This window comes from Apus apus, chromosome 2, assembly GCF_020740795.1.
Source record: "Apus apus isolate bApuApu2 chromosome 2, bApuApu2.pri.cur, whole genome shotgun sequence".
NCBI classification, from domain to species: domain Eukaryota; kingdom Metazoa; phylum Chordata; class Aves; order Apodiformes; family Apodidae; genus Apus; species Apus apus.
In genome coordinates, this window is record NC_067283.1 from 38,868,312 (window position 1) to 38,894,383 (window position 26,072).

Sequence of the window (26,072 nt, forward strand, 5' to 3'; positions counted from 1 at the left end):
CTCATTCCCACAGTAGCAGTGTGGACAGCAGATTAGAACTGATGCTTCCTTGATGACATAAACTCAACCGTCATAAATTTGTGCTGACATCAATTAAGTTCCTCAATAGAGTGAGGTACTTGCCTCCTCTTGAAATCAGCAGGAGTTTGTAATTAATTTCATTGGAGGTGGTCTTGAAACTCTGATCTTGAGCTATATTTCCCCCTACTGTGAAACAGGTCAGAGGATAAAAAAATATCTAAATATCTCAGTGACATTACTATCAGGAAGACAATATATTTTGAATCATAAGAATAAAAGATCATAAATAACAAAAAAAAACAATCAGCATTGATGAAACGTGTTACATTTGATGATATCTGCTTTATTTTCTTCTAATCAGAAACAGAACTCAAAAATTCTGGTGAAATTCTGTGAAATCCTGAAAAATTAAAAAAAAGGAATGTTATATGAGAGGTACGACAATTACCCTTTCACAGCCTCATTGAGGAATTCAGACCTATATTCAAAGTAGAGAAAAATAACTGAACATGGGAAAAATTAGCTCTCAGGAAATTAATACCAGGAAATGTTGATAAACTTTGTGTGTTGTCATGACTCACAGAAGATTTGTTGCCTACCAGATGCCAGTGCGGAAAAAAAACACCTCCATATTAAAAGATTACGTTACTGAGAAGGTCTGGAAGGAAGCCATGGTCATCACAATCTATATTGGACCTAGTGATATAAGCAGAAGTAAATGGAGATTCTGCAAAACAGGTTTCAACAGTTTGCAAGTACATGCAAGTAGAGATCAAACACTAGTGTTCTCAGAAATGAGACTGGTGCCACACTCAGGGAGAAGCAAAGAATGGCAGACCAACATCTTAGCACAGTTCAGAAACAACACAGATGGACACATATTGCTCTCAAAGTAAGTGAACCTTACACAGCTGATTTAGTATTGGTTATTGATATTCCTGACACAGTATAAAATATTAAGACAACAATTACCTAAAAAAGTTTTAACTTTAAAACAGAGAGACAAAGCAGCTCAGATAAATAGAGCATATGTCAGGTTCTACCCTGAAGCCATACATGAGGTAAAAAAAAAAAAAAAAAAAAAAAAGGGAGAGAAAAGTTATTTAAAACAGGCTGTGTTGATGTTAAGCAGAGGTGCAAAGAGAGCAAGATGACAGTTAGCCTTCCCACTTTTCACACCATACGTTAAGCACTGGCTAAAAGAGAAGTTATTTTTCAACCTAGAAGAAAAAGTATTGTAGATCTAGAAGCAACATAAAGGCCTGAACACATAACTCCATAAAAGTCAAAGAAGGACAAGCACACTGTGAGAGAACAACATTTGGAGCGTAGAATAAGAACTGTATGGAAGATAATTACACATAACAAGCAGGCACACACAGGTAAAGATTTTCACTCTCTGACCTGCCTAAAACACCCTTAAATAGCTCAGCTCCCACTGCCTTAGCATAGCAATCATAAACCCTATCCAGGCTTGCTCGAAGGCAGCAAAGTAAGGACCCATTTCTGATCTTGTTCCAGCTGTCTGTCACTGTTGTAGAATTTCTTATGGACAAACACATATAACCTTTGGATGGAGACAACTTGCTACCCATCTTGCTTTGGAGACAGTACCCAAAATGAGAGCACTCTATACAGCTGGGCATATTAAAAGAGAACCTATGCAGACTTATATTCAGGCAGAAAACCAGAACAAAATTAATTCTTAGTAACTTTTTCAACCTGCAGTTAGAGGCTAGTTTAAACCCTGGGTAGATGTGATGGCTGAGACACTTCCTATACCTTAAACAGTTTGATTCATAATAAACTGCTACAGCAGGTTTTATTCAGTTGTCACCTAAGATGGTAGAAAAGAAAGGAATTTGCCTGTTGAGACCAAAACTATACTTGGACAAAGGACATAAGCACATTCCTAAGTGTACTTGATGAGCAATAAATAACTTCAAAATTACTTCAAGCATATTTAGCAAAAAATGTCTACCTCTCACCCAGTTTCTGATTAATTCATCATAATTATTAAACACAGGTTTTAGACTCTTATAATTATTTTTTTTCATTCTGTCATGCTATTCAGTGGACCAATTACCAGATATACTACATGAAAAAATTAACTACTATGAATTTCTCCTCCCCAAATCCAAAAGAGTGTTTTGGGCATTGCTAAAACATGTGTTACCTTTGTGACTGCATGACATGATTGAATTTATTCCAGGTGTATTCATTAAACTTTCACCCCAGCATCCCCACATCTTGTTACAATGCAGGAATTTACCTATGTTTGGTCTGTATTAAAATTTAGTAATGTATTTTTTTGTAACAGGTAGCAGCCAGATAACTATAGCAAGTCTACAATGCATATTTGCACACATGTGCAACAAGAATTTGTCCACAACTAACATACATCCATCATTTCTTGTATACTCATAAAGTCAAGTGGATCCTACTGTTTTTATTAGGCATGAAGTTCTTTTTTTCCCTTTGACTGGTGTAAGTCTCTCTTAAACTTAATTCATTCAATGATACACGAGTTACCCTGTGATAAAGTTTGTGCTGAACTATGATGTCATATATGGTGTGTATTCCATTTCTGAATAGAATTAAAAAAAAATAAATTCTGCTAACACAAGCATTCTTTAAAAGCTTACCTTGCTTCCAAAGTGCCCTTAAAAGCAGGGGCTACATTAATAGTTCACTAACTGGAACAGGAACATGATGAAAACAGACAAGTGTTTTGGAATAGGAAGAAAGATTTACATCTGGAAGCAGTGGAAGTGACAACACAGTGTCCTCAGCCAGTCCTACTTATCCACAAATATCCAGCTTTGACATTTGGGAGGGATTACAGAATACCCAGAAGAAACCTGCTGGACTTCTTCACAAAATACTGGAATCTATGAACCACAAACTAGAGGCTTAAAACCAGAGGATAAGTCATATTGGATGTACTGTCAACTGGTCACAAGGCTCTGCATCAGAACATGATTAAAAAAAAACGTTTGCAAGAGCTGTGACTTCCAGAGAAATTTCAAGCTGATTTGGCAACACTTGTTTTCCCACAAAACTAACAGAAAATCCACTCCTCTGAAGGAAAATATACTTTGAAGATTTTCTCCTTTCCTCAATGCCATGTCCAATCCTCTTCCTCTATAAAAAGGAGGACTAACACAATGCAAAGAGCAGGTCACACCATTTCGTTGAAAGCTGGAGCTTGGTAGTTTACCACCTTCAAGTAAGGTTTAGCTTCCTCCAAAGCTGCCAGTTTTCATAATCAAAAAATGTGACAGCGGAGGTGTAAAGCAGCAGTTGCAGAGAACTAGAAAAGAACCAGCAACAGAAACGTGTGAGGAAGGAGACTCTGCAAGTAGGTTAGGTGAATCTTCTGAATTTGCACCTGTAAGACTATAAAAAGTCAGGATTTAGATCCAAAAAAGTAGTTGTAAAAAAATAGTTGTAAAAGATTAAATATTTTACCTGGCCACTGTGCAAAAACTTTATTGCAGAGATACTATGAAATTGTAATCTCAAGAGTTGTTGTGGAAAACTATATTCAACCACCAAATGAGGTTGAAAAAATAAAATGTCTAACGTGAATTTTGCTCATATTTTAGTGTATATTTCAGTATAACTGTAACAATCAAATCGTTATTTATTCTTAAGTAATATACAGTGTTGAATTAAGATGCTTGCTTTTTGCAATTTGCAAAGGGGGAAAAAAAAAAGTATATTTAATTCTGTTCTCTTTTTCTTTCTTCCATGCACTCACTAACCTTGTTCAGAGTACAATAAAATGCTACTAAGATGAAATTTCACTGAAGAAAAAAAAAAAAGCTGTAGGCCAGTTTATTTTAAAAGAAAGTAAATGAAACTTGCAAAACTGGGCAGTCTTTTGTCTGGGTTATGAATTCAAAGTGCTTAAAGAAACTACTGCCAAATGCCTCACTAACTCCGATGTTTCAGAAGAATAATGGTTCAGAAATAGTGAAAGAAGTTCAATGAATTGTATGGCATTTCTCAACTCCTTCATTATTTTTCCACTTGTTATCTAATGTATTGTTGAAAGTATTGCAGAGGAAAGCAGTTTTAGTTTTTGTCCTAACCCTGCCTCACTCACTCATGATGATTCAGCAATTTACACAAAAGGAGCACAGGGGATATTCTGGTTTACCAGCTTTCTTACCACTACTGCTATACATTCACATGCACAGTTTTCCACTCTGAGTAGAAATGTGAGTCTTACTTCTGCTGGTCAAAATAAATTATTTCCCACAAGAGGTCACCTCTTCCCACAGTGTCCAGGCTAGTATTTTGAGATGTGGTGACATGTCAGCACAACAGATTCAAAATGCATTTTGTCGTCTTTTAATCCCAAAACCTACTCATAATCTCCACTGACTTGCATGTCATCTTGCTACTGCATGCACAAGAGTAGAAAGGAAAAAAAGTCACTAGCAAGAAGAATATATCTTAGGGTGTAATGTGGAAGTGTGAGAAACCTTTTGAAGTGACATAAAAGGCAATTATTAGGAGGAAGGAACACAGAAAATTGTGTTATTTCCAAGCACATAGAGGTCAGTAACAGAAATGCTAATGTATCACTATGTCTTGTTAAGTCATCACAAATCACTGTACCAAGTAATGACACAGGAAACAGTGGGTTCACATCATTTAGTAACTCTGCACAGTGAGTTGTTCCAAGGTTGCTCTACTCCAGAAAGAACCAGGTTGGTATCACGCAGCAAAGTTGCCAAGCTGCCAGATAAGCAACTAACAAAACTTTTTAGAATAAATCTGACAAGTTGTTCAAATTCAGTGCAGATACCAATACAGAAGCAAAGAAATGTTACCTTTAACACCACAATGCATGTTATTTATTAATTGTGCATTTGGAGAGGTTAATAGGTTTATGCTTGAGCAACTCACCTTATGAAATCACACAGAAATATTCAAGCATGGTAACATGTTCTGCTATTTCTGTCCAGCAGATAAAGCTACTTTACACAGTTTGAAGATGATGACTATAGGGTGACAACTTTAATTACATAGTTAAATGCTAATATAGCTGAACCTACCTCTGTTCAGCAGTCCATTGCAAATTATTTGGAAAATGACACGGGCTGTTGCTTCATATAAATCAATCCCCCATTTCTACTACCCGTTGTGATATAAAATATACAAGCCTGTCTTGCTTTCTGGGAATAATTCAGAGATTTAAAAAAACAAAGAGAAGTCACAATTCCGGTGTTTTCCCCAACCTTTCCATATGTGTTAGTTCCAAGTGTGCAAGCAACTTTGCAAAGGCACATATGACCCTGAAACAGTCCATGAAATACTGTACTTGGAAACAGGGGTTTCTTGTGCATAGTGCAAGCACTTCACTCATACCACATGAGACACATTCAAAAACTAGTGATGACAAAGCCTTAGAAAACAATGTCATAAAGCAGACCCTTTACTTTGTTTTAATTTACAGCAGCATTTAGTCTCAAGAAAGATTAGACCATTAACCTGGACATTGGGCCTAACAGCTATTTTCTGTGACAATCTGACTTCTACACGAGAAATACTGTTATCATAAATAAAGCAACCTACTGACACATATTGAATGAACAGCACTGTGCATTTTTAACAGCTACTTCAGTTACATCAGTGACCCTCAGAAAGTGTCATTTGTGCGCACATCATAAACTGAAAGGGTCAAGTCCTTTTTTTTTAAATTATGGTCACATGTCACTTAAGATTGTTTGAGTCAAACAATCATTAATCTGAAAAACACTGACAATAGTTATATCTACTATTTTTGACAAAACATATTGCTGTGGAAAGTCTATCAGGTTCAGATTTCTACTTGACTTAGAAAAGGGATCTCAAACAGGCCCTCTGTTCAAAGTGCAGGGAGAGTGCTTTCTCAGACATTCAATTCTAATTCAGTTCTGACTTTCAGTAAGAAATATTTAATATTAGTCTGTATTTTATTCATAATGTTTGGTTTAAAAAACCTGAAGTCTCAAAAGCTTAGTGACATGGGAAGATCACTTCTTTATGCTCTTCCCTGTTATTCTCTCAGTAGAGCAGTACTTTGATACTCAAAGATCTGCCAGATTTGAAAAGCCTCAAGTTTCAGGCAAAATCCCCGGAATAACTGCCCATTTAAAAAAAAAAAAAAAGCTAGATAATCAATCAGGTGACTACAAATGGGTGCAGCTACACACAACATAGGGATACTTCCAAGCAGGAAATAAGAAACATGCTGCTTTACTAATAGTTTGATCCTCTCTAGAATATAAATGTTGAAGCATAATTGAATTCCTTTGACACTAATTTTAGTATTGCTTAATTACTATTTCATTGTCATGGATTAAAGCAGAAAAAATTAAGAGCAGAAAAACAATTCCTATCATTAGCAAAACTGTTGTGCTAATAATCATAACACAATCTTACCTTAACTGAAGATTACAATAACATTAGATTGTGTTTAGAAATAATGCATTTGTGGATAACCACATCACACCCTTAATCAACGAGGAAATCAATCTTTCTTTCCACATTTTCACAGCTTCTACTAATGGGAGTGGTATTCTCCCTAAGCCTGAACTATGAACAGTGCCAAACATGACAGTCCTGTCACTTAAAGACAAAACTATTTGCATTGTTCAGGGTTATAGGATTTTTTTGTTGTTGTTTTGTTTTAAGGAAATGAGCAACACTTTGTATGTAGCAAGTAACTTGCATCTAACACACCTGAGTAAAATACCCATATTATCCCTAACTCTTAAAGCCAGGACAAAGCACAGATTATTGGAATACTTCTTTAGTCCTATCTAAAGGATTAGTATCCTGTGTATTCTGCAGCAGGTGGGGCAGGAAGCAAGTCAGCACAAAATATTAAGCAATGGGTGTGGTCTGAAGAAAGAAAGTCTGGGAGTCCTAAATACATCCTATTAAAACCATCATTTCTGTGACATGGTGCATAGAAATAGAAAGAACATAAAGTACAACTACCCTTAACTCAGCAAAATTTAGAACTACCTGTTATGAAATTGAGAAATCTATAATGTAGCAATCTGTTTTTTCTTGTCAGGGACCATCGCTTGCCTTTAATACCTGATCGACTTTTGTACATAAAGCCACAAACAAGTTTTTCCTTGAGGCACACAGTTCACTCTGATGATAGGAAAACATGCCACCTAATACAAAATGCTTTTCCCAAAGCTTTCAGTTAAATCAATTAAAATCAAAATAACCTTTGTTCCATCTCTGTTTGGCTTCAGTCATAATCTTTAAACAGACTTATGCTAGCAATGGGTTGAACCCTGAATAAGCAAACTAAAGTCAAATGAGTTTGGGAATGTATTTGTTCTGTATAATGCATTTGTTTCAATTTATTTTGCAACCATTTTACATTCATCAAAAGCAAACATACCCCTAACAAGTACAACATTTCTAGCAGACTGTGGAAAACAGAATATTGTTGATTATGCTGAAAACCATAAAAATGCAAATGGAATGAGAAAGAATCTGAAATGACATCATAATGTAAACAAAACATAAAATGAAAACAACACAAACATTGTACCTTTAGCTATTTGCCAGATGCTCATACTAGGGATGACCCCAAGCACTCTAAAGTCACCAAAAGCCTTTGCCTTCAAAGAATTTGTTGGTTGAATAAAAAATAAATGCTTAGACTCATATATATGGACATTCCTGCACATTCCTGAAATTCTCATAGCTATATATATACATATTTAAAGCTTACCATTATCACTTTTGAGATTTCCATTGCTGAGCTGTTTTAACCTCTTCTGATGGGATTTGCCATTGTAGTGGATTTGTGCCTGAGCAGCAGAGTTCAGCTGGATGTTACAAACATTACACAAAGTGAAATTGGTTTGTTTCTTTTCTCTCTCCTTCTTTTCTTCAGTGCCATCAGGTGCTAATTCTTTGTCACCTTCCCTGTCTGGGACGGATGTAAAATCTGAATTGTATGACTGGTTATCAACTGGTAAATCAGGGCTCCAGGGCTTCTTCATATTTTCTGGCAGGGGGGAAAAAACATAAGAGGAAAAATAGATGAGTAATGCAAAATAATATACACAAGATCTCTACATCTGTAAACCAGTAAAATGCAGAAAATAATTCTTCAGATTTTCATATTTTACCACTATATTTCTGGTACTGTATTTTACTTTCCGTTCATCATTTTTAGTTCTGCTATGTTTCTTGATGTCCTAGTAACTTGTGAATGCCTTTAAATGTTCAGATGTACAAAATCTATCCCTGGAGCCTACCTGTCATAGGGATTTTTATGAATTTATTTTATTTTTTCTTATCCCTTGGTTAGTTTAATTATTTAAGAATTATGCTATGAAAAGCAACCTTACAAATGCCAAGTTTGAAATTCCAGCACAGTCCAGATGAAGCTCATGAAATCTTAAGTCACCTTCAGTGTGAAACTGTACTGGGTGCAGGTGCCCAGGTGCTGGCAGTGAGGGCTGGAGGGTGGCCTCTTTGAGACTAGGCTAAGGGCTGTTCCATGCTGGGGCGAGCCTGTTCCAGGCAGCTCCAAAACTGGCCCACCAGTGCCCAAAGCTGAGCCAACCTGGGCCCAAAGCTGACCCCATCAGCCATGGGTGTGGCACTTCTGGGATAACATATTTAAGAAAGGGTAAAACCACTGTGCAGCAGCTGAAAAAAAAGTGAGGGAAACTGCCCTGTAGAGAGTAGAAAAGAAGGGTGAAGAGATGCTCCAAGCACTAAAGATTCCCCTGTGAAGACCATGTTGACGCAGGTTGTCTCCCTGCAGCCCACAGGGGACTATTGTAGAGTAGATAACAACACTGAAGCCCATGGAGGATCCCACACCAGAGCAGGTGGACATGACATGAAGGAAGCTACAGCTCATGGAGAGCCCATGCAGGAGGAGGTTGATTGCAGGGTCAGCAGTCTATGAAGAGGAGCCCATACAGGTCTTCTGTCAAGACATGTCTCCCTGTGGTGGACCCACAATAGAGCAGTCCTTTCCTGAAAGACTGTACCCCATGGAAAAGATCCATCCTGGAGCAGTTTTTCAAGAATTGCAGCCTGTGGTAAGGACCCTCACTGGAGCAGTTTATGCAGGGTTGTTTCCCATGGGAAGGACCCCATTCTGGAGAAGGAGTGAGGAGGATGATGCAGCAGAGATGAAGTGATGTGGATTGACCACAACCCCCAATGCCCATCCCTCTGCATTGCTTGGGCATGGAGGAGTATTGTAGAGGAGTCAGAAGTGAAAAGCCCAGGAAGAAGCAGGAAGCAGAGGGGGAAAGTGTTTTAGTGTTTTGTCTTTGTTTCTCACCTTCCTCCTCTATTTTAATTGGCAATAAATTAAATTAAATTTCCCAAGTTGAATCTCTTTTGACTGTGACAGCACCTGGTAAGTGCTCTCTCCCTGTCTTTATCTCAACCCACGAAACTTTCCATTTAACTTCCCCTTCCCTGCCGTAGCATGGAAAGAGAGTAAGAGAATGGCTGAGTGGGCATCTGGCAGCCAGCCAAGGTCAATTCATCACAGAATTACAACTAGGTATTACAGTAGAAATATTTTCAATCCTCTCCAGGATTAAATCCACAAGTATCACATTTTTAATTTTTTTTAATATAAACTATACAAGAAATAAGTCAGTTAAACTGGATGGATGACAACCTACTCTTATGTTCCATTATACACACTCCTACATTCATATACTGCACTTGACTAACTGCCACAAATTCATAGCTGGTTTTGCACTCAGAAATGCATGAAGCATTTTTCAAGTTGAAAAAAAAAGGGGGGGGGGGAAGAGGGGGGGGTGTCTCTGTTTCCCATATTCACATATTTTCATGTGTTGAAATTAACAGAAGAAAAACTAAACCCCCTATATTTTAGCCAGCTAAGCTTAAATACATATACCTTACTCTTGAGTATATAATTAGGTATTTAGCCACCCCTAGTCATCCCCTCTCCACTTTCAAGCCTAATAATTTATAATTTCTCAGGTTTAAAATAATCCAGAAACAAATAATAAAGACATTCTATTAATTTATTATCTTAACTTCCCAGGATTATAATTCAAGTATACTTAATTTAGAGTCAGCTAATACCAAACCTAACAACTACAGAAATGAGAAGAAAACCCCACCTGCAGAACATCAAGTGAAACCAAAGTAAACAGGAGCTTCTGTGATTAAAGGTGAGCAGAAATGGCACAGGTGAAACGCTCTGTGCTCTGCAAAGCAAATTTAGTGTTCAAGGAGCGTAAAATGCTATACCAACTTAGCATCTTGATGAGACCTTTATATACCATATAAATTGTTCTCCCAGACTTAGTAAGTAAATTAAAGTCTACCTAAAGAATCTAATCTGTACTTTCAGTCACAAAAATACTGCAGACTTAAATACTATGATACTGTTTGGTCTCCAACTGACAAATCAGTCACCCTAGAGACAAAAAAGATGACAGCAGCAACACAAGAAAACAGGCTACAAATGCCTTTAATCCCAGATCCAGACAAGGTTTGATATCTAAAAATAAGTCTAAACAAGCCTTCAGATTTGAGTCTGATTACACCAAAATACTGCAAATCATTCTTGAGATTCAAATATTGTAAATTTCATCAGCTAGACAACTTGCCATCCCTCCCAAAAATTTCAACAGTTACTGCTTTCCAATCAAATCATAAGGATAAATTTATCTAAATATGGAAATATAAAATCTATCAATATTCAAAACTGTTTCCATCTCAGTTCTCAGATTCTATCTAATTAGTATCATGTTATTTTATGCTAACTAAACCCTCTTTCATTTAATACAGTACAGACTCAGTTCTGAGAAGAGGTCTGCACTTGCTGTAGATTAAAACCTCACTGAACCAGTTCAGTGAGTATTTTTATTTCAGCTTTTGTGTACAGTTAACTCTTACCTAGGATTTTAGCTCTCTAGAGACAAGGATAAGAAGCAGGCTAACCAATTCATTCCAAAGCAAAATTCAAAAAAAAGAAGGAACATAAAAGTATTTCTTTATTAAAATCAAACATATTGTACCAACAGTGATGACAGGAAATTTTACAGACAAGTAACAAAGATCCCGTAAGTCATTATGACACTGTGGAAGCTTAGGAGAAAACCTGACATCTTTCTACAGCAGTTCTATAGCATATTTCTCCTAATGGAAGGAGGACGTTTCTCCCGAGGAAACAACAGCATTGCAAAAACCTCTCATTCTCCTGGAGTTTGCTGGAGCAAAATAGTTCATTCCAGAGAGTTATACTCATCTGTCTAAAATATTTTTAAATCAAGAAATTCAGTCTTTAATCAAAGCATTGCAAGGGTCAAAATGCTAACATGAGAGCACTAGTGTTACGGAATTGCTGTAGGTGACTCACTTTTCAGAAACCCAGTTTATACCCATGCTGTACATACATGTATCTTTTGCATTGAAAGCATTCCCCACTAGAGAGCACTATGAATTTAAAATTACAATATACCTCTAGACCTATAGTGCTAGTCATATAGGCATGAGATTACTATAATAAACCAGATCTTTTAACCAAGGTGTAAAACTTTATAAGCAGATAGAATCTAGTCAGTTAAACAAATATTATACACTATGTGTACACATGTCTAATTCCCTTTGAAACATTTACACAGATAAACTGGCAGCCTAATAAAGTTTATTAACATGATATTACATCCCTTTAATATCCCAGTGAACACAGAGTAATCTATGAGAATCTTTATTTTTGGCATATAAAATAATCCTGTCTTGCATTTTAATCTCATAACAGAAAAAGAAATCACAAAATGCACACTAGATAAAGGCACAGTAAAATAATAAGGGAAATTCCACCTTGGAAAGAAATTATTCAAGCATCTACTATTTGATTTGTGCTCTCCTTGGAAAGCTGTGATGGTATTAGAGCTGTGATACATTTTTGCCTCTCAAGTCTGGAGGAATGATAATTTATAGCTGCAGATTAGGTAACAATTAGGAAAACTGAAGTTTCAGGATTACATATCACACCACAGTTTGTCACCATTTACTTTACAGATACACAACTATTTCTGAGTATGTAATGGCCCTACTAAAGGATTAAGCTGAAATACCACACACTTTTGCAAACCACTTGAGCTGATGCTGTAAATCAGCATGACACAGCAGTACTCAGCATGTTAACTGGACACAAAAGGTTTAAGGGGGGGGGGAAATCCCAAAAATGAAGACAAAAAAATTTGGAAAAACAGAAGCAGTTTAGGATTAAAACATTCTGGGTCCTCCTTAAAGGACAAGTAAATGAACATAGCAAAGGATAGAGAGGGGGGATCACAGAATTGTCAGAGTTGGAAGGGACCTCTAGAGATCATTTAGTCCAACTCCCCTGCTAAAGCAGCATCCCCAAGAGCCCATCACACAGGACTTCATCGAGGCAGTTTGGAATATCTCCAGAGAAGGGGACTCCACAACCTCCCTGGCCAGCCTGATCCAGTGCTTTGTCACCCTCATAGCAAAGAAATTTTTTCTCATATTTAAATGGACTATCCCTATGTTCCAGCTTGTGTCCATTGCCTCTTGTCCTTTTACTGAGAAATACTGAAAAGAGACTGGCTCCATCCTCCTTGCACCCACTCTTTAAGATACTCATAGGCATTAATATGGTCTCCCCTCAGCCTTCTCTTCTCCTTGCTAAAGAGTCCCAGCTCTCTCAGCCTTTCGTCTTAAGGGAGATGCTCCAATCCCCCAATCATTTTTGTTGCCCTCCACCGGACTCTCTCTAGTAGTTCCCTATCTCTCTTTAACTGGGGAGCCCAAAACTGGACTCAGTATCCCAGATGTGGCCTCACCAGGGCAGACTAGAGGGGGAGAATGACCTCTCTCAACATGCTGGTCATACTCTTCCTTATACATCCCACAAATTCATTTCCTTCTTGGTGACAAGGGCACATTGCTGGCTCATGGGTAGTTTATGACCTACCAGGACTCCCAGATCCTTCTCCTAAGAGCTGTTTTCCAGCAGGTCCACCCCTAACCTATACTGATGCATAGGGTTCTTCCTCCCTGGGTGCCAGACCCTACATTGGAGATATCCAAGCAAATATAACTTGCTGAGATACTTTTAAAATACAGTTTAGCATTCCAAATAGTATTAAAAAAAAATAAATAAAAAAAAAAAATCAAGTTCGCAAACTCTTGTAAAGATCCACCAGTGTTTAACGCAGATGTAGAGTGACTCTATCAAAGTAGCAGACCTTCAGTTTATGCCTGCATCATTTCATATTTCAATTTTCTGGAGTGAAATGATTAGGCAGCAATTTTGATAGATGAGGGTAAGAAAAATAACATTTAGACTGTTCTATTGGGAAATTACAAGGAATGTGGAACCTGGTTTGAATAAAAAACTGTAATTTTAAAAGCAATTTTTCATTGCTAACAATATCTTGTTGATTTGAACTGCTGAACCTATGTGGAAATGGACAGGTATTAAATGAAAACCCTCTTTACCTTACATTATATTATAGAGTCCATCTTGACTATCCTGGTTACATATCTTACAAAGTCACCAGTTTCGCAGATAATGTTGTCTCCCCTCCTCAAAGAAAACTATCTTCTCAACCTTTAGGAGCCATAATGAAGACTGCAGTGAACTCGAAATGAATGAGCAAGGCAACCAAGAACTCAAAATTTCAAGCCAATTTAAATAGTGCTATTTACAATAGCACTGTAGATAAATGCTTACATTTATTTTCCCTGGAGCTCTAAATTCAATTTTGGCTCAATGATGCTTACCAGTAAAATGAACTTTGCATGACATTATAGCTTTGTGAAGTAGAAAACTGTCCCATGTGGAAAACCAGCACAGCTACAGTTTGTGGTGTTTGGTGGCTTAGCTAAATGAGCTGCTTGGGGTTTTCTCTTCTGAAACATACTTAAATGTAAGGGATTAGAAATTACATCCTTCCCATGAAATGATCCTTACCTTAACTGCAAGACAATAACATGCTTTCTATTGCAGGATACCACAAGGAAACTTTGCTCATTTGCATTACAACTATTTTTTTTTTCTTTTGTTCCAAACTGTCTTATCAACGTCCAACTACCTCAGTTACTGTGATTGACTCTGTGTACATAATAGTCTAGCATGTTGGATACATTTAAGAGGCCAACAGAGTATATGAATCCCAGAGTAAGAAAATGCTATGCAAGTAAGTCAGTTGTGTTCAGTGCAGACCAGACCACTTGCCATTGATGAATGGCACAGGATGTCTTATAGAATAACTCCCTGGCTTCTTCCCAACAGGTCACTACAACAAATATGTTCCTGTAGTAGCTGAAGAATAGAAAATACAGACACGGCATTAAGGGCAAAATTGCACTAATTACAAGATTCAGGGATATCTAATATTTCATTCCAAAACTGTGAAAGAAAATCATCAAAGATGCAGGTGCATCCATCTCAGTCAGTCACCCCCAAACTCTGCAGTCACTCTTAATCTCACTAACAGGGCCTATGAAAAGAGATATCTCACTGAGAAACAGACTAAAATTATAAACTTGGGTGTTTTGTTCTTAGAAATATGTATTCCTGTCCTTTACAGATATTTATGTTGTGGATGTCAAGTTAACTGGGATGAATTCTGCCTTCATGTCATAATACCCTCTTCAAATGTTAAGAGGACTAAAAGGTAATAAAACCCACTTTTCAGAAATCAACAGATGTCAATAGATAGCTGCTTTCCAAGAAACTGCTGCTAGTGCCATATTAAAAAAATAATAATAAATTAAAGACCAATAATTTATCAATATAGTCTCTTCAGTCACCACCCTGTCAGTTTTCAAGTCTTGGGGGAATGTTAGCAGCATGCTACTATAAAAGCTCTCTGGTAACACCTGGAACCTTCAAATCTTTTCAAACAACATAAATCGGAGGCTATAACATTCAAGCATTAGGATGTTTATTGGTTGATGACAGTCATGGTAGCAGGGTGACCCTTTCATGCCATAAACCAATATACATGACAGGACCCTTCCCAAGACTGGTATTTATATGCTAAGGTCTTCCTATTTACTCATTATGTTACTTAAAAATCCTTGCTGCATCGGGTACTTCTGACATCTTTACTAAGAAGCCAGTGAAAGCTAACTTGCCTTTGCAACCTCTAGATTGACCTCTCTGTACAAAATGCTGGCTCTAGAAATTTGTTCCTGGGAGAAGCTTAAAATGAATATATTGCCATCTATTTTATACATGGACGGAGAGGGCAGAACAGCCAGGGGGAAGGATCAGGAATAGAAAAATAAAACAGCTTTTGCTTCTTCCATCCCCATTTATCACTGGATGATGTGATCCCAACACTGTAGCCTTCCGGTTTTGATCAGTGTTGCACCTGCTCCTGGTTTTGAGTCCAGAGCAATTTATGTCATGGTGGGTCTATTTTACACATCACTGCTGTGGCGGTCACAAACGTACAATGAGATGGACAAACAATGGGAAAACAGTGAAAAGGCACTCACAGTGAAAGCACTGCATCTCTGAAACAGAGCTCCCTCCCAAATGCCCAGAGTAACCTTCAGGATACACTGCAGGACTCATCTGTTTTCTCTGGATGGATGAATGAATGTCATTTCAGTGGAAGAGCTACTGGGGAATGGGAACCTATTGGGACTGGAAAGGCTTTTTAAAAATAATTGATTTTTCAGGACTTCCTTTGTTTTGAGTCTTTCAGATTTTGCTGTCTTTCAGACAAAATTAAATACAAAATAGCATATAATACAAAAATAGCTGATGTGAAACTCTGAAAAAGACACGCATTAAGCAATTTTACACTGTTGGTAAGCTTTTCTACTTAGAGTTTTAGGACTGCAGAAATAACAATCACTTGCTTCTAAAAAGCAAGGAAGAGTTTGTCAGGTCATACATCCAAGAGCTAAATTACTAGTCAGCGATGAAATTGCAGATAGAAGTCAGTATTTCTCGTTGCTGTCTGTCTCATCCAGCACACATCACATGACATTTGAAGCCACTATTTACCAAATCTTCTCTTCAAGAAATCCACACAAAATACAGTAGAAGTAGCATCTTAGGAGATAAAAAAGAAGACAGGGAACAAAAACCTTATCTTTCCATATATATCCTCCCAATGTGATTGCTGCTGCTAGCTGCTATACCACATCAACAATCCATGTGAACAATAAGAAAATCATAATCATCATTGTTTCAGGTGATTTTTCAAATTTTAAGAGGAAAATAATCTCTTGAGCAAAAACTGCATCAAGTGAAAGAAATAAAGGCAGGTTTTCCCTCCATGTTTATTCCTTGAGGGTGTTGGGGGTCGGGGAAGAAGGTGGAGGGGAGGGGGAATGAGGTGAAAGAGACAGAGGTTATTTGGGGCTGGAGAGCTTTATAACTTAATGCTTATGTCCTGGGATTCCTCTCAAGAAATGCATCTCTGCAAACTGAACCCTGTAAGAGTAGATTTTCATCCATCTGAAACAGGCTCACTGTATATTCACACACTTTGAGCAATAGTGCAGAAAATAAAAGCACAGACTTTTGTTTTGCTCGGAGAGCACTTAAACCTTTCAGGAAAGGCTGCATTTCAATACTGCAGCAAATGAACAGACTCCAGCCTATCTCCCATCACAGACACGCATACCACAAGCTCCTAAAGGAACTTACAGATGAACTAAACAGAAAAAGTTCAGCATTTCTCAGTTCAGCAGTTCCCTCAAGCCAGAAGCAACCAACAGACATCTCATAGTCTCAAAATATAGTGCCATCATTTTTTTAATTGAGTTCTATAAAAAGAGCTAAGCTCTAATCAACACCATATGTTATTCAATTAGCTAGTAATACATCTCTGTTTCTCAAGCCTGTGCTAAAATAATGGAGCACTTTGGATGGTTTGTAACTATTTAAAGGCCAAGTAATTAATTTGAAAACACCAGCTTCTAAAATCTGAGGAGCACTACTGTGGTGACTTACAGCCAGAGCCAAGCCATGAAAAATCCCTGGTTTGCTTTTTATTCAGTCCTTCAGAGATGATCCTGGGGAATACAAAGATTTCTGCCTAAAACAGGGACAAGTAAAGTCACAGGTTCAGCTACAGGTCTGGCACCCAGGTCCCAAGGGAGTGGCACACAGGCAAAGCAAGCTGTTTGTGTTGTCTCACCTCCCTCTCCATCTGTGGTACCTTCTGTACAGACCTTGTCCAAAAAGCAGTAGTGAAAATGGCTGCAAAGGGCATAGCTAGTAAAGTTACGAAGTTTCTGTTTAGCAAGAAAATTTATTGTAGGCATGCACCCTAAAGTATATTATTTGTTCCATATTCCACATCCGGGAATTCCACACACAGCCTCCAAACTCCTGTCAACAGCACTCCGAGTTGACTGGGCTCAAAAAAAAGGGTCCAAAACACCTGATTGTAATTCAGACTGCTCCTCCTAAAGAAGACGTTGGTTTCAGCATTATTTCTGAGAAGTTAGGCAGTCAGTACAGGTTTTAAAGGTCAGGAAAAGAACTACAGATTTCTCAAGTTATGAACTCAGAGTGACATACAAATTAGATCATTTACCAGTGTCCAGAGACAGGAAAAATGATATGCTAAGCAAGAAGACGACAATCGACCTTCTTCTATAGAACAACTGCAGTTTTCTAGGTATTGGAATTATTTTTGTTTTCATATATAAAAATCACCTTTTTCAGATTCTTTTGATCAACTCCCTGATATGAAATCAGCCTAAAAACCATCATCCAGATACCACGTAAGTGCCATATTCCACCTTAAAGATCTTTAGTTTTCCTAGTGCATGAATAACCAGTCAAATCTTTGTATTTCAACAGAAAGTAAGAGCAGGAACTGTTGTTTGGGCAAACTGAACAACTCACTTTTTTAGCCAAGTAAGTTCTTAACACTCCAATACAACAACTAGCTACACTGTATCCAAGTAGGTAAGTTAAAAGACATCTTTTAGTTTCACTTAGTGTTTGTTTGTATTTTATTGATAGGTTCTCTCTTTAGAAACATGAATCACTTTTTTTTTTTTTCCAAGTCACTTTTATTTTTTCCTTCTTTTGTGGTTAAATATTTTAGCAATATGGCGATGAAAATAAATCTATAAAATGAAATGGGAAAACAATTAAAAGGCAATTCGTATATATAAGCTCTGTGGGAATTCTGCTTAAAAAAACCCCACCACCACTCCACCCAAAAAAAAAAAAAAAAAAAAAAAAAAAAGCAGAATAAAACAGGATGATTTTGAGTCAGATAGTACATCACCTACAATCTTTGTTATGCATATAAAATGCAGCAATCAAACATGGAATAAAATAAGCTGGCAATAAATGTAGTCGTGGTGGGGAAGAGGAAATTAAAGACTACAAGCAAGAGATTATAAAAATTCAGAATTATTTTTTTTTCCTTTTCAGTTCAGGATGAATGTCAGAAGTTTGCGTTTTGTGCTCTTTTTTCATATAAGTGATTTCAAAAATTTTTATTTTCTTGTAGTTTGCAAAATAGTGTCTCAAGATGACCAGAGTTCTACAATTTGAATTCTGAAACCCTCTTGGCCTCAGGAAATAGCAATGTTTACCACACAGAAAAACAGACAAAATACAGAAGTCAGTCTCCTCTCTCTTTCTGTTCTACCTTTGTTTTAGTGAGTTGCAGTATAAATGTTTTTAAACGGAAGCCCTTTAAAAATAAAGAACCACAGAAGAGCAAAAAAAGTAATTTTACTGCTCAAATCAGTCACCCTTTGGAAGAGATTTCCAGACCAAATGAAATACTCTGTGTTTTGTCTTCCTGCAAATGAGCTTTTACAAGCACCAGTGTGAAGAAAAACTTGCGGAATTAGGGCTTGTATTTGAACATTATCATTTATATTTTTACAAAATAATGATTTCTTCAGATTATCTGCTCATTATAAAATATTCAAGTAGCTCTGGCAGCATTTACAAGTGTAGGGATTTTTTTATTATTATTTTATTGCTTCATTACACCCACTGGGCCATTAATGTTAAATTTAATGGAGAGCAGATAATTTTCCAAGCAATGCAAACACATCAAGGTGAAAGTCTGTTGTGTTTGGAAAGGTTAGCAGATGCTTTTGCAAGTGCATGTGAAAGTTACTCTCATTTACCTTACTCTTGCACATTTGGATTGCATTCTCTTTAACAAGGAGGATGTATTTAGTACAGCATTCATGGTAAAAGGAACACAATTTCTGCCAGTTTACAGCATGGTTTTATTTCGGGTAGACTGTGCAGTTTTAGTTGAGAAGTATAAACATATTTTATAAAACTTGAAAAGCATATTCTCGGTCATGTCTTGATAACCAATGTCTTTGCTACTGTATCCAAGGCTGATATAATGTTCTTTCATATCAACTACACATTCACCTCAATCTCTTTATCAACATTTAGGATTTAGAGATAAATGTCTAACAAACAAGACTACCCTCGACATGTATTAGGAAAAAAACTGAAAGACAAATCTAGAGGAGATCTGGAGACCTCTTCATTTTTTCCCAGGATGACACAGTGTCCAAAAGCAGGAGCTGAAGTCTTTTGTTACAGTCACATAAGGCTAATACAGAGCTTCATTTATGCAGCTGGAGAATTATTTTAACATCAAGTCTATCTATCTGTGTCACATTTCTAATAGCCTTTTCATCACAGTTCCCAGATGTAATGCATTTATAGAAATGCTTATGCATCAAAAGTAAAACTGTATTAAAGGAATTTAATTATTGAAAAGCTAAACTGGGATTACTTATATTTTATTTGGGCTAAATTCAGATTATTCACTATTAAGTGAATGCAAATTTATTTTAAAGGTATGACTGCTATAATTCCATAGCATGAGTGTACATTCTAGTGTGTATCTAGGAAGATGTATCAGGATCTAAGAGGACTTAAAAAGAAATGACATACTACAGTAACTTTTTCTTTGCATTATTTTTCCACGATTGTAATTCACTCCTCTGCTGACTTATGTGTGGAAATTTAGAGTAGGGGACACAGGGGAGAATTAATTTATATTTCTTACAAGTTACAAACGTGAAAACTTCTTTTAGGGTAAGTAATAAGGGGAGAGCTTGAAATTATTTCTGTAAGTTTTTATTGATCAAAGATTTCTGAAATATGTTAACTGTACAATTTTGGCATACACAGCTCAATAATAATAACCTGGAAATACAGGAAAACATGGACAAGCTATAGACTTCAAGCCATTACCTCCCACTCATCACAGGGACTGCTGCTTCACTTTGCATGGTAAAAATCAGTCCCTCTGTGAAACCAGTAATTTTACAATATATTCCAGCAATATTTTCCAAAATCTAGAAAATTACCAGAGAGGCCCAGGAGCTTACTGGACACATTAATCAATCACAATACCTTACTATTGCTGAAATACAAAATAGGCTTCTAAAATAGGAAATGTTTTCCAATTTTGCAGAAAAATAAATAAATAACATATATATTTATATTTTATATGCAAAGTTGTCTTGGGCCCCCACTTTCGGCATTATACCCCCATATTATTATTTTTTTTTAGGCTTTTTACAGCATGGGTTGCTACTAAGTAAAAGGCATCAGTGCTTACTTCTTTAAGACCCTCATATGACTGATCAATTTTTTTGCCCTAAAAAACATAATTCTGAAAAAGAATCATGGAAAATATGGAATGACATCACAAACACATAAAGTAGGATAGATGATACTTTCCAAATACTCTAGGAGACCTTTACAGCAGTACTTCTATTGCACTTTGCAGCAGATGTTCACAGTGCAGACCCAAGACTGCTGCTCTTTGGAAGCCTGAGTACTTTGCTCAGCCACTGTGATCTGCAAAAACTACTGCTGCTGAGTCTGTAAAATATTTCCAGCTCCACTGCCCACCTGCAATCTCTCTAGACATGTCAGGATAGGCTGAAGCTGTTGAAAACTTCTGAGAAGTCATGCATGGTAGAATTTAAAGCTCTGTAAGACCTATGAAGTTTCTTCCCTCAGCCATGGTGATTCAGATGAAATGGCTTATAAACTCTGTTAAATACAGGACAAATGTATGAAATCCCAGAGACTTGCCCAACTACTTAATTTTTCAGAATAACATTTCAACTTTTCATTAAAATATTTTACAGCACTGAAAGCCATTTAAGATTACTGAATAAAATATGTATTAAATTTTCAGAGTTAACTGATTTCAAAACATGATTTTTTATTAAATGGCCCAATATGCAAAGGCTTTTTATTTCAGAATTATCTTCTCTGATTAAGCTCATCATCTACAACACTGCATCTCACTGGACATGTACAACACTTCAATCTAAATAAACTTTTTCAGAGAAGTTAGGAAAATATTAATTTTGGAGGTAGTATTGACCTTTAGCTACTGACAGACATTTACAGTATGGTGTGCCTTCCACTAAAAAAAATAAACATCTATCTGAATCCAGTTTCTTAAAATGGCAAGAAAACATACTCCTATACAGGTGCAAGTCAGCACATAAAAAGGTGCAAGGAAAGCAGAATCAGATGCTCTTTTTCCTTCTACCTAGAAATTCATACAGTGATTTCAGCACCTCTGCAGTCACTGGTGACTTCAGCATCCCAGCAGTCACCATAATTTCTGCTGTTCTTGCTATGCATTATAGAAACTGTCACTTCTTTAAATTTATGGTATCTTTTACAGCTTGAGTTAAAGAACACTTAAAGCAATTTCAGTGTTTGATATACCTCTACTCTAGAAGAATAGAAATGAGACTCCTTTATTAATTTAGACCTAGACTACCAGGCTATTCATACCAGCAGTCTCGGGGAATGTTAATAGGATTACCTGCATGAGTAAGAACTTCTTGTATGACAAAAGCTTTGCAAGACTGCAAAGCTTTTCTAATCAGAAAAGGGAAACATTTAGTGATGAAAAAGTACAAAGATTGCAATAACTAAAACTTCATTGTGGACTGTATGACTCACAAGGTTGTAACAGACATTTGCTGTTAATGTAATGAATATCTGACCAATCAGCTCGTTTTAGTTTCCTGAGAAGATCTGTAAGGTAATAAAACCCCAAATTATGTCAAATTACTACTGTAATGGTAAACCTTGATATTTCTTGCCTGAAAAATTTCCTCTTTAATAGAGGAGAAATTGTTGTACTAGAGGCAACTGAGGTTTTAAAAAAAATACACCTCTCAATTCATTTACTTGTTTCATTTTGATGGCAGTCCATTTGAAATCTTGGTCACATTTTCTTTTTGTTTGTCACAGAGGCATGTAAACAAAGCCATCAAAAATGCAGCCTAAAACCAAACAACTGAACAAGTGACCTTCCCCAAAGCCACTGCACACAAGAGACTACTCCATCCTACCTCTCATTTCCTTAGGTTAGACAACACCATCATTCTTTTACTTAGCATTTTTTAAAATTGGCCCAATAATGTCATTTGCAATCAACACTCACTGTCAGGAAGAAAATGGGAATGGCTTACCTTGCAGTACAGCAGTGTTACCTGCTTCAGCATGCTTTGCTGCTACAGTGCAAACACAGCTGGAACCAACACACACCCACTGTCATCAATTGCTTTTCACAAATCACTTGATCATTGATCACTACGCTTATCACTCTTCATTGACTGAACCTCATTCCACATTACTGCTCTCCTGCTGCTTCAGCAAGTTCTGAAACTTCTATTGCCAGGAGAATTCAGACACACACACCCTCCAAGGAAGCGATCCTTTACATTGGACACTTCTTACTATATCAAGACTTTTTGCAGTGATCTGCATTTTTTAAAGAAAAATAAAAATAAAAAAAAATTCATCCCTTACAGTTGCAAAGTTAGCAGCAAGAGGCTCATTTTTCCCCTTGTAGCACGCTATGATTTGTATCTTAACTATTTTATAACAGGCATTTTTCAGTATTGAAGAATTCAAAGATCTATAAGAAACAAATAACTAACCTCATGGCTTTAGGAAAGTACAGGTTCTGAACAGCCACCAACCATGTGGGAGACTACAAGGACTTTTTTTGAAACTTGCAAAAAGTGTGCCACAAAGCACAGTTTTTTCTGTGCTGCCAACTAACTTCAACCCTTGGGTGGGATAAATAACTTCAAGAAGGACAGGAAAGTTTCACTTATTGCATGTACTTATGTATACATAAATAATATTTATGTGCATATATATACAGATACACATATCCAAGGCTTTTGAAAGAGGCCTCAATAAGGTCAATTTGAGGAAATAATCTGGGGTCAAGACCACTAAAAATTTCCTCTCAAAGAACTTGGCCAAAATTAACTTTTTTTTTTCACACAGGGGATAATTTTTTCAAATTTTACTTGCACAAAGTTAAATTTTATGAGAAAGAAGAGCAAAAGTATCCTCCAGTCAATCAACACTAAGTCACTGTGTTCCTTATTTTGTCACAATTGTGAACATAGCACAGGATTTTATTCTCCTGAGAGAGCATTTTGTCAACAAAAGGATTAGCACTGACAAATGATGACCCAAGATCCTTTTATTTCTGCCTGCAGGAGTCTTCCACTCACTGTAGAGATAAAAAGCAGCAACCTTGACAAAATGTGCCATCAAACATAGTAAAATCTGGCATAAAATATAACAAAACCAAGCTATTACCATTCCTGAGCTTTCCTCTCACATTGAATTAGCAGAGTTCATCCTTCAGATCTAACTTTTGGCCTTCACTTATTCGCAGGAGCAAGGAAAGAAACAGATGACACCGTAGCTCTTAATAATGTTACCTACCTTCATGGAGAGTCACATTTCTGAGCATGCATGCAATGACTTTCTGTTTTCACTATATGAAAAAAGGACCCCTCCTACTAACAGCTCATCAGTGAAGGCAAAGAAAAAAAAAAAATGTGTATGTGTGTGTGTATATATATTTGTATTTGTATAAAGAAAAACCTAATTAAGGAAAATTCACTTTGCCATTGTAGATGTTAGCTTGGTGCAGCTGAGTGCCCATTTTAATTACAGTAACTCTGTAAATTGTATGACATTCAGATCTTAGAACTGCACTTCAGGATTACACTAGGGAACAAACTGAACACAAAACACCATAAGGCTGACCTTTGGGAAACTCATGAAGTTAAAACTTGTATTTTCTTGACAGTCCCATGGGCTGTCTCCTTGCAGATACTCAATTTTATTCTGATCTCTTCTTTATGAGCAACTCTGCTTTAAACTTGGAAAGAACACACGGCCCATATTTTGACAAATGTAATGTCCTTGCCTATGTGACACACCAAAGCTCATTAGTTTCTCACTTTTTTTTTTCCTACAGTCACTTTCACATTTGTTCCTCACTCAATACTTTTGCATCATTTCCAGTAAGCCAATTTGTTTGTCCCAACTCAGGGATGCTAATTATTCACATAAGCTTCCCAAAAAAATACTGCATAGTTCGCTTTATTCCTGGAGTACTTATTTTTTATGCTTTCTCCCAGTTCCTCATATCAAATGGCTCTATCTGGAGCTAACCATTTAACATTAGGCTGCAGAGCAGTCCTGTCCCACCATGCTCCCAATTACTCTCACGCCCCAACCACTTCCATAATGTGAGGTACCATCCTCCTTTTCCAAGCAGATTTATTACACCGAACTCTTAATCACAGAAACACTTCATCACACAGAACAAGTACTTCTAAGGAGGAACAGTCTTATTAAGACATACTCTTAAATTTTAAAATCTTGTATCAGCATGAAAGGGTGAAAGCAGAAAGGGAACACAAAGTCTAGAACTGCATTATTGTGAAGCCTGAAGATGTGCCATTGCAAAAGGTAATATTTTCTTAAATTATACTGAAGGAAACATGTCCCAAAAAAAAAATAATTTAAAAAAAAATGTTAGAGAGTGCCTACAGAGACAAACCTTTCAGAACTCACAAATACAGCAAAGTGTCTTTAAATGCATTATTAGAATATAAGACCAAGATGCAGATAACATTATGAAGTACCATAAATATTTTAGCACTGGAAATAACAGTAAAGTTGGAAATGCACCAGTGCATTTTCTTCATTACCTGTAGGGGCTTCAAGAAAGTACCTTAGTGAACAGCACTCGCTGCTGCCAGTAGTGACCTTGTTTAAAGCCTTTTACCGTATCTGTAAATCTTGTACAATTTCTCTCTGCATCTGGATAAAAACACTTCAGTCAATTGCCAAGTGTAGTGGGAGGTAAAAGTTGAATTTATGGTTTCTAGGCTCCTAACAGTTTCTAAAGCTAATGGACAATTTCTCTCCTTCCATTCCAGCCCCCCTCTGCTCTACTTCTCTTCCTTTTTCTACCCATTTTTACTTTTCAGAGACTATTGTGCTGTTAAGGAAAGCAAGAAATAACTCTTGTTGTTTGAGTGCCAGAGCAGTTTTTGTTAGCATGATACTATGCCTAGCATGAAGGGTACTTCAGTAGTATATTTAATTGCCTCCTCTTCCCTTTTGTTTGCTAGTTAAAGAAGAAATACTCTCTTTATTAAAAATATTCAATTTGCTGTCAGTTTGGAAGTCAGTAGGAAAAAATACTACACATATCTTAGACAAGGGGTAAATTCATTATAATTGTAATCCAGTGATTTCTCCATAGAAAGAGAAATGAATCCTAGGAATGCTGCAAACAAGAAAGGTACGTGTTTAAATAAAGCTTAATGTTTGAATGAAACTGAATGTAGACCACAGGAGGAAACTCTTTCATGGAAAAAATGGTTTACTCTATTTCAGTCGTCTTCCTCAAGAAAGTGCTGCATACTTGCTATGACTAGTATTATTCTGTACAGTGTCAAGATCTGCTGAAGTGATTTTATTTTTTAGGCCATCAATAAAGCTTAGACATGATAGCTGTACCTTTTGTACCATCTCTTCTTAAGGGGTAAGATTTTCAAAATTGTGTTGAAATCAAGCCTAAAAACAATAAAATAAAATTTTAAAATTGCAATTAGCATGCTCTATAGTCTAATTTATATGAGTATTTCTCCAAAAGCAATCACTACACAATAATTAAAATACTATTTAA

At 36.6% G+C, this 26,072-nt stretch overlaps 1 protein-coding gene across 1 annotated transcript in view; it reads right to left on the reverse strand.

Moving 5' to 3' along the window:
• Positions 1–26,072, reverse strand: part of ZNF385D (zinc finger protein 385D) — a 417,913-nt gene that overhangs the window by 327,396 nt on the left and 64,445 nt on the right. Inside the window, exon 2 of the mRNA XM_051611827.1 lies at positions 7,778–8,056. Within this exon, the coding sequence (XP_051467787.1) occupies positions 7,778–8,056 (279 nt within the window). The remainder of the gene's footprint in view (positions 1–7,777; positions 8,057–26,072) is intronic.